Source organism: Leopardus geoffroyi, chromosome A1 (genome assembly GCF_018350155.1).
Source record: "Leopardus geoffroyi isolate Oge1 chromosome A1, O.geoffroyi_Oge1_pat1.0, whole genome shotgun sequence".
Classification (NCBI taxonomy): domain Eukaryota; kingdom Metazoa; phylum Chordata; class Mammalia; order Carnivora; family Felidae; genus Leopardus; species Leopardus geoffroyi.
Genome location: NC_059326.1, coordinates 1,170,141 through 1,179,772, shown reverse-complemented (window position 1 = coordinate 1,179,772; position 9,632 = coordinate 1,170,141). Strand labels below are relative to the sequence as shown.

The 9,632-nt window shown below is 52.8% G+C and overlaps 1 protein-coding gene across 2 annotated transcripts; it reads left to right on the top strand.

The window, feature by feature from the left end:
* Positions 1-460: 460 nt before the first annotated feature.
* On the top strand, positions 461-6,662 carry GJB2 (gap junction protein beta 2). 2 transcript variants are annotated; one of them, XM_045443999.1, is made up of 2 exons: positions 461-679; positions 4,501-6,662. In XM_045443999.1, exon 2 carries the CDS (start codon positions 4,520-4,522, stop codon positions 5,198-5,200), a length of 681 nt encoding a protein of 226 aa, XP_045299955.1. In that variant the 5' UTR covers positions 461-679; positions 4,501-4,519; the 3' UTR covers positions 5,201-6,662. The 2 variants fall into 2 exon arrangements, with proteins under 2 accessions (XP_045299955.1, XP_045299964.1); XM_045444008.1 differs by lacking the exon at positions 461-679 and adding an exon at positions 1,775-1,954.
* Positions 6,663-9,632: the final 2,970 nt, after the last annotated feature.

Here is a 9,632-nt window from a genome sequence, read left to right as displayed (position 1 = left end):
AAACCGAGTAAAGCAGAGCTTTAAATACAATAGTACTCTTTGGACCAAAGCAGAATAACAATAACAGCAACAACGGCTGTCCTTTAACCCCACCCGTCCCCAAAATGCAGGGAGCCGAGGCTTGGGGCTTTGCATCCTCCTCTGGTCGCCAGGTCCAGCCCCCCGCCGCTCGGACCCTGGGCGGAGGGGCTGGGGGGGGGCGAGGGGGAGGGGCGGGGAGTGGCGCGCACGGGGACTCGGGGAAATCCGGGCGCTCAGGGGTGCTTGGGGCACTGTGCGGCCCGGGCTCCCCGGGACCTCGAGGGGCGATGGGGGGCGTCGGGGTCCCGGAAAGCCCCGGCTACCGGGGAGGCCCCGCGCGCCCCGCCCGCAGCAGGGGAGGGAGGCCGGGCAGCGAGGTGCCGCCCCCTCCGTAACTTTCTAAATGGCTTTGGGGGAAGAGGCGGAGTGTCGGGTGCGGTTAAAAGGCGTCGCTGGAGCAGGCAGGTGTCGAGGACCCGTAGCGCCCGGCGCGCTCCGCACTCCGGGACTCCCAGCCAGTCGGCGGCGCCCCAGCCCGCAGCGAGCGCGGAGGCGGCCCCGGCCAGGACCGGCCCAGACCCCGCCAGAGCGCCCCGCCGCCACCCGGGACCCCCTCGCCGCCCGCCCCCGGCCCCGCCGAGCGCTCCCTCCCGCACAGGTGAGGCCGCGCCGCAAGTGCGCCCGACTCTCGGCGCCCCGGGGACAGCTAGGGCTGGGGGACCCGGCGCCGGGAGGGACCCCGGGACGGCCTAGGGCCGGGGGACCCCGCGCCAGGAAGGACGGCCTAGGGCCGGGGGGGGGGGGGGGGCCGGGGGACCCCGCGCCAGGTGGGACCCGGGGACGGCCTAGGGCCGGGGGACCCCGCGCCAGGAAGGACGGCGGGGACTGGGGTACCCGGCGCCGGGAGGGACCCCGGGACGGCCTGGGGCTGGGGGACCCGGCGCCAGGAGGGACCCCGGGACGGCCTAGGGCCAGGGGACCCCGCGCCAGGAAGGACGGCCTAGGGCTGGGGCACCCGGCTCCAGGAGAGATCCCGGGACGGCCTAGGGCTGGGGGACCCGGCGCCAGGTGGGACCCCGGGACGGCCTAGGGCCGGGGACCCCGCGCCAGGAAGGACGGCCGGGACTGGGGGACCCGGCGCCGGGAGGGACCCCGGGACGGCCTAGGGCTGGGGGACCCGGCGCCAGGAGGGACCCCGGGACGGCCTAGGGCCGGGGGACCCCGCGCCAGGAAGGACGGCCGGGACTGGGGGACCCGGCGCCGGGAGGGACCCCGGGACGGCCTAGGGCTGGGGGACCCGGCGCCGGGAGGGACCCCGGGACGGCCTAGGGCCGGGGGACCCCGCGCCAGGAAGGACGGCCGGGACTGGGGGACCCGGCCGCGTCCGGGCAACCCGGATCCCGCGAGCTGGACAGGCTCGCTGAGGCCCCTGCGCCGTCCCTGTCCCGGGCGGTCGCGGCAGCGGACCTGGGGCGGGGAGGCGAGGGGCGAGCGCCGACGTCTGGAAAGGGAGCGGCTCAGGCCGAGCTCTGAAATTCGAATCGGGCTGCTCGGGCCGGATTTGCAGCAGCGCCGGAGAAGGGGACGTGGTAACCGAAGCCGGGGCAGTGACCGGGCTGGGCGCGCGGCGGGGGGGGGAGGGGACCGTTCCGGCTCAGCGTGACGCGTGTCGAGACACTCCTGGGGGAGATTCTCGCTCTGCTGCCCGGTCGCCGTAACTGCGGCCACCTGACCTGTTCCGTTGGCCGAAGGATTAGTTCAGAAAGTTGCAGAAAGTCGTGGGCAAAGCAGGAAGCCTTCGCAGCAGGAAACTGACCTTCACCTCCTCGCGCTGCCCTGGGGAGGGAAGTCACTCAGGTCGAGGTCCGGCCGGATTAACTAGCACTCCCTGCCCCCGCGAGCCCGGAGACCTAGACCGCAGCCTGAACCTGAGGTTAGTTTGTTGCTTGCCTTTCTCCTAAACAGTCAAGAGCGTTTGTCCCCCGGTGGCGTTTCCCAGCTGGAAAGAACGCTTTCAGGACACTTTTTACAGACGAGGTAGCCTGCAGCTGAGAAGCGTGTTCTGTAGGACGGGCCGCCTTAGCCCTTCGGTGCCCCCTCACTGGCAGGAGGAAATAAGCCCAAAAGGCGTGTGTCCTCCAAGCTTTCCGACAGGCGGACACGTAGGACCACGACCACTTACTTGGGACTCTGTCTTGAGATGGGTGGCAACGGCCGTGTCCCCATTAGTCCTTTGAGGCTCTTTCAAATCTAGTGTGCTAAGTCAGGCACAGTTACAGACACCTGTGAGGGGGTGGGGGCGCTCTGTGGAGAGGTCAACCATCCAAAAAGTGAGGACTGAGAAGAAGGTAAAGGGGTCAAGAGCTCCTTTTGCCTTTTCTGGGACCTGGTGATTCACCCGGTGCCTTCCCCGAAGACCTGAAGCAGCTTCTCAACCCACTTCTGGCCCAACTCCAAACAATGACAGGGTGGTGTGGGCCAGGTAGGAGCCTGCCCATGACCCATCTGCCAGGTCAGGAAAGGCAGGAGGGCAGCTCCCTGGGTGATCTGAATGCTGAGGACAATTCCATCCTGCTTGGCTAGTCCATCTTGACCTATCACCCCTGTCTCTCCTGCGGAGCGCATTGTAATTTGCTCCTTTTCCTAAAAGGATCTTTTAGGATCTTTAAAAGCAGATCCTTTAAAGGATCAAGAGCTTTACAAAACGACAGTATCTTACTCAGCTGAGGGCGATTGGACTGGTTTACAAAAGAGCATGTGATCCTTGGTAGCACAGAAGAGGCCAAGGCGTAAGGACCACCCTAGAGTTTTAGTCGGACGTATTGACTTAAACCAGGGACAGTTTATTTCGGTGAGTGTTCTGCTCTCCACTCGGTGCTGATGAAGAACCGGACTGTCTAGTTTCATGATACTGTTTGGTTAAAAGATGAATTTTGGTTCACCTGAGGACCTCCCAGACAGTCTGTATCTAAAGGGTCAGGGCTGAACCCAGACTAAACCAGAGTTTCTTCCAGTCGATGTGTCTCTTCGTCAAGCTGAGTAGGTCGAAATGTGTCTCAAGCATATTTCAATCTTCCGTAGTTCTTGTGTCTGTGACTCTTCTCCGTGTCTCTCCTGCCTCCTCTGACCAGGATGGCGTCGGATGGCTCCAGCCGGATCTTAGTGCCCCACAGCAGTGCCCAAGATGGGGCGCAGTGACGAAAGGCATTCGTTACCAGCTTGCTTAGGAAGTCCATCAGGAAACGGGACCCAACTTGTTCCAAGTGGGGAGAGCATTATGCTTTTAAGTAAGAGAAGGAGGATTCACTACCAGCTTAAAGGGGTGGAAAACCGATCACTCACCAGAATTGTGGAGAGGTGGAATCTTGCTTACAAGAGGGGTTGATTGAGACAGTTGGGCTGTAACTATGAATAAATGAAGGCAGCTCATATCCTGGGATGAAGAGAAGGCCACTGTCTCACGGCAGATTGATCACAGGCTTCTCCAAATCCCTTTTCCATGAGTAGCAGGCTTTGGTTCTGAACTTCAATACAGTGACTCATCTTGTAGGGCCGGTGACCGGGGAATCACGGAGTTAAATTTGCTGTCCTTTTTCTTAATGTGCACCTTTAGAAACGCCTCTAAATTAAAACCATGACCCACAATAAAAAATGCACAATTACAGCCGTCACCAGACAGCTGTATCCCTCAGTACTAAACCGAGCAAATCAGTCCCACCCCCCCGTGGCAGTGAGGACCACCCATCCAGACACAGAAAGTATGTGCAAAAATCCATGCATGGTGGCTTTCCTCCATGGGGAGACTAATTCTCACCTGTTCCTTTTCATATAGGAAAAGGAAGTGAAGCCTTCTGTGAAATTTTAACCTGGGAGTGCCTCAAATGTAAACTTTACCATCGGTAACAGTCATTTCACTGTTACATCCCAAATCCATGAAAGCGAACCGAAATGTTTTCAAGGAAGGTAGCTCTGCAGGGAGTTGGTCTGTTGGCCTTCAAGGCAAGGCCGGCCTCAGCCAGCCTCGGTCCCGGTGGTACCGTCCAAAACCTGAGGCTAGCGGGCAGAAGTAACAGGCGGGTCCCGTTCAAGTGCTGAGTGACCCGCGCAGTCCGCAGAGCGCAGAGTTCGGTCAGCACTAATTAGTGCCTTTAAGTTAGCAAGTACTTTTGCTGTGGCGCTCCTCCTCCACCCCCCGCATCTCTGTTATGTGCCAAGCACGGGGTGAATTCTTCCCGGGAACACGCTAGTCTTTATTAGACAACACATACGAACATGTTCCAGGTGGTTTGGGAACCATGCGTCTAATCCTACAGCGAGCTGGGCTGGTTTTGTTTTCATCGTTTTGGGTGACGTTGCGTAAGAGTTGGTATTTGCTCGCGAGGAGGTTTAAGAGTGCTCACTTACCGGGGACCCAGAGAAGTCTCCCCAGTTCCGTCCTGACGAGTCACTCCTGTGTTGTGTTCGCTTTGCCTTTTCCAGCACACACGGCCCAGAGGAGATGGATTGGAGCACGCTGCAGACCATTCTGGGGGGCGTCAACAAACACTCCACCAGTATTGGGAAAATCTGGCTCACCGTCCTCTTCATTTTCCGCATTATGATCCTTGTCGTAGCCGCGAAGGAAGTGTGGGGAGATGAGCAAGCCGATTTCGTCTGCAACACTCTACAGCCTGGGTGCAAAAATGTGTGCTACGATCACTATTTCCCTATCTCTCACATCCGACTCTGGGCTCTCCAGCTGATCTTCGTGTCCACGCCGGCTCTCCTGGTGGCCATGCATGTTGCGTACCGGAGACACGAGAAGAAAAGGAAGTTCATTAAGGGGGAGATAAAGAATGAGTTTAAGGACATTGAGGAGATCAAAAGCCAGAAGGTCCGTATCGAAGGGTCACTGTGGTGGACCTACACCAGCAGCATCTTCTTCCGCGTCATCTTTGAAGCAGTCTTCATGTACGTCTTCTACATCATGTACGACGGGTTCTCCATGCAGCGCTTGGTGAAGTGCAACGCGTGGCCTTGTCCCAATACGGTGGACTGCTTTGTTTCCAGGCCCACGGAGAAGACCGTCTTTACGGTTTTCATGATCGCGGTGTCTGGAATTTGCATCCTGCTAAATGTCACCGAATTGTGTTATTTGCTAATTAGATATTGTTCTGGAAAGTCCAAGAAACCAGTGTAACGCATTACCCAGCCAGTGGATAAAAGAGAGGGTGAAAAGGAGGAGGCACAGACAGGTGCTTTGCTGTCAAGGCACAGTCACCAGCATTTCCCGAGATACAGATTCCTATCTTAAACGCAACCATTTGAAACTGCTCTGGATGTCAGTGAAACTCCAGATGCCTCCAACAGAGCTCTCCTCTCCTAAAGCTTGAGAACAAAGGCATGATTCTGTGCCTCTACTGATTTTCACTAAAATTAGTTCCAGTGGGGCCCCGGGCCGCTAGGGCTTGTGGGTGTAGGCTGTCTCCTATTTTAAACAAAGGACATCAGCATTTCTTTCTCTTTCTTGGAGGAAAGGAGAGAAACGCCAGGTTCTAAAGAGGATGCTGAGAAGGTTTGCTTGATCTCCTTAAGGGTCTCTTTGCCGTTTTCCCTGAATTAAAGGTGAACGTAGAGATTCTTGGTTCTTTTATTCACTTGGGGAGTTTTAGTCTGTAACGATGGACAGGGTTATCTAACGCTTCAAACTCTGTTGTGCTTTTTTAAGTGAAAACTTTAAAATGGGATAGATGTTCTTTTGATCCGTAAGATGTTCTGAAAACCATGATATGTTCACCCTATTTCAAAGGCTCAGATTCTGATATGCAAACGGTGTGCAATTAGATACTGTCATGGAGTTTAAAATAGAGCCTTTCAGTTATGAGTAATTTGCAGCGCCCCTGCGAGGCTGGTGGCTGTATTCACTGTGGTGCGTAGCCCGTAAAAGCATTTCAGCCTCGCACACGTGAAACGAACTAGAAGTTCTTAGGGGCATCTTGTATTAGCAGAGAGCCTTATTTCAAAAACTTAGGTGTCATTTTGCATGAGAAGTACACCCTGGATGGACCGCCAGCTACTACTGACTACCGGCTGGGGCAAGCCACCCTCTCTACAGTGTTCACCCTTTCCATTACTGTGGTCAACAGTGGGAGCACTGATTTAAAGAGGCTGCTTGGGAATGCTTCATTGCCACAGTACAATTGAATGGTGCAGAACAAAATGGGGGGAGTGGTAGTTACTGTTTTTAAAGAATAGATGGGAACAAACTTTTAAAGAATTTAGATGGACTCGAAATTCTAATGATTGAAAATGAGTTTCGTCTACTTCAAAAGTTTGCTTCCCTCTTTAGCATCCGGTTTTCTTAAGTGAAAATAGAATTGGTAGGCATTTGTTTTTACATAGAAATTAGAGTTTAGATAAATATTTAGGTGTTCTATGGGACAAACTGGACCCTGATATTATCACTGTGCTTGACATGGTCTCCAAAAAATGGTACTCGACATACTTTCATGAGGGTAAACACTTTTCTGTCGCCAAGAATAGCACTGTAAAAGCATTTTGTAATAATAAATCACAGCTTTAATTACATGCTTGTAACTAAATAATTTTGTAATGTCTCAAATGTCATTTAAAATATTAAATATAATTAATTCGTAAAATAACTATTTAAAATCTCTTGCAGTTTTTAATAGGAGAGCAGATTTTATTTTAACCCATAGCCAGTGTTCTATGTTAATATTTTATATTTTATAACACCAACTCGGTAAATTACCAGGGTGTCCATCCACCATTCTGGGATTCTTCTGCCCGGGTACAGGAAAGCCTCTGTCACCAGAAAGATTGACGGGAGAGGGGGAAAGAGTATTTTTGTCCAGCCGCATGCTCACCTCCAACAGGTTTTTGACAAACACGCGTGCTGCACGACGTGTGGACTGGATTTGTAACCTGCAGGATGCCAAGTTGGGGTCACGTGACCGGTTTGGCTCCTAGAAGAATCACGGGAGCTGAAAATGTCATTCATGGTGAAGTTCGGCTGAGGCAGGAGAAAAATTCTATAAGGGGTCTTTTCTGGGAGATGTCCTTTCTGTATATTTGCAGGTAATCGAATCTGGTCTGATGAAGCTGCTCTGCATTCCTTATCGCCCATTTCTATGGGAAATAAGCCCGTAGGCAGGCCAGCCTGTCCTGTGTGTGGGAGTGCTTGCTGTCGGCGGGCCTGCCTGCCTCCAGGGGCTCTCCCCCAGCCGGCCAACAGTGGCTCTGGCTTTTCAGTAAGAGGAACCTTGAGCCCAAGGACCTCAGCATTTTACACATAAATACTTAGGAATGTTTTTTATGGAGAACCGTATGCCGTGCGCTCGCTTTCTAAATGGATTTAAGAGGACAAAAAAGTAGCCAACTTTCCTCCAGGTAATAGAAAAGAGAAAAATAGTCCCTGGTCATCTTCCAAAGTGCTCTGCACACAGGCTGTTAAAACGGCACACGATTTTTAAGATAGATGTGTTCATTCTTATAAGCTGTGAAGGTTATTACTCTCAAGGTTTTAAAAGACTAGACCAAAATAATTCCAGATCACTACTGACCACTTTGAAGAGCTTATAGAGCGGTCTGGCCACACGCCTGAAAATTAGAGCTTGAACTTTGAACATGAATTTAATCCTCAGCACATATCTCGAATTTATCATTTGTGCTAGGTAAGAAAAACCTCTGTTTGGGGCTTTTGTTTTTGTTTTTCAAAAGGGACCACCAAAAGACCCTGGGCCGGCCTGATTGCATCAAGGCCATTGGCCAGCCTCCAGGAGGGCCTCCGCACTGGCTGGGCATCCACGTATTTGGCCTTGAAAGCTTGTGAAACGGTGGGTGCAGTCCAGCTGCCAATTTATCTGGCACAAGGTTTGCTAGTAAGCTGGCACTCGTGGTCTCAACTCTTCCGTAGATGCACAACTGTCAAAAGGCGGGTGGCAATTGGCAGTGAGTGAATGAGGGCCGACTCAGGAGGACGCAGGCAGTATTCCCCAGGGTGGCCTGGCCCGAGCTGACCATCACTGCTGTCACCGACCTCAGCAGTCAACTAGACAGCAGCGGGCAACGTGCCAAGAGGGGCGTCTGGTGGGTATTTCAAGAGCTCACTTCATTCTCCGGAACTCAGTTCTCTCATCTTACAGTGGGCTTACTGGTACTTTCCAAGGTTAATGGCAGCTAAGTAAGACAATTTATGTAAAAGCTTTCTACGTAGTGAAGTGCTAAGTAAAATATTGCCATCTGTGTTCCATGAGATAGATCCCAAGCTGGAAAGATGATGGGTGGTATTTTAGATAGAAATGACTCGAGCAGAGCTGGACAAACTGGAAGCTGGAAAAAAAAATGGCACATTTGTACTAAATCTGATGTAAGCACAATAGAGAGAGGAGAGGCTAGGTGCAAAAGTCATGACATAAAAAGGTAGGGTTCCGACAGTTATGTTAGTCTATGATTAAAGAAAAGTCAACGGGGTCATAAAGCGTCCATTCATCTAGTTAGTCTCTGTTACCACGTGTTTTATGCATATGATCTCATTTAATCCTCACAGATACTCTGGCAGTCTTAGGCCTTCGGATAGTATTATTCCTATTGAATGGACCAGGAAGGTGCCTTTCGGGGAGGTAACATATCACACTCAAAGGCCACGAGCAGACAGTCCTATCACACAAAGGGTGTGGGTTGGACTTCTAGAATTCTCCCAGTGCATTTAATTCCTGAAGCTAGTAGCCAACACCATAGGGACGCCCCATCTTCCCCAGTGCTGATAGGGTTAAGAAGAAGTCCTGACTTCTAGAGACACTCCATTCCATTCCTGCGCATCTCGAATTATTCATTTACTCAGCCAATATTTACCAAGTGCCAGCGGAGTGCCAGGAACTACTGGGCACCGGGACTGCGAACAAAACAAAATCTCTGCCTTCATGTTGAAGGAGGCAGGCTACAAACAAATCCCTGTCGATTATAGATGCTGCAGATAAGTGCAACGGAACTTTCTGTGCATACGGGAACTAGGAAGGGCCAGCGACGATGAGAATCGCTGTTCGATGTAGGGTGGTCGGGGAAGGCCTCTCTGCTAAGAGGCATAGGAGAAGCAAGCCAAACGGATATCTCAGGGAAGAGTCATCCAGGAAGAGAGAGGCCGGGACACCAGAGTCAGGGAGAGACTGGGAGGAGATGAGGCCAAAGAAGGAGGGGGCCGGAGGCCATCAGAAGAATTCCCTATTGTGCAGAAATCTGCCTGTTTATAACACCAGCTTTCCAGCATCTGTTCTGCCCTCTGGTGGACCCACAGGAAGTCTATTTTCCACTTAAGAACCTTAAAGAGCTGAGAACAGATCCAAGTTCAACCTCAACTTTATTTTCCAGCTATATAGCCCCACATTTCTCAGTCATTCATCGGTTCATCCAATATTAAGCAACTACTGTGTACCAACCTACGAGGTACAAGCAAATAAGAGAGAACAAAACACATTTTCTAACCTCTGGCGGCCAAGCAGGGATAAGTGTGCCAGGGGTCGCTAGGCTCCCCCTCAGTGTCTTCCAGAAGGCGGACGGTGCCCAGCACTAGGGGCAGCACTCCAGCGTGGCCCAGCATTGGGGTGACTATTCTA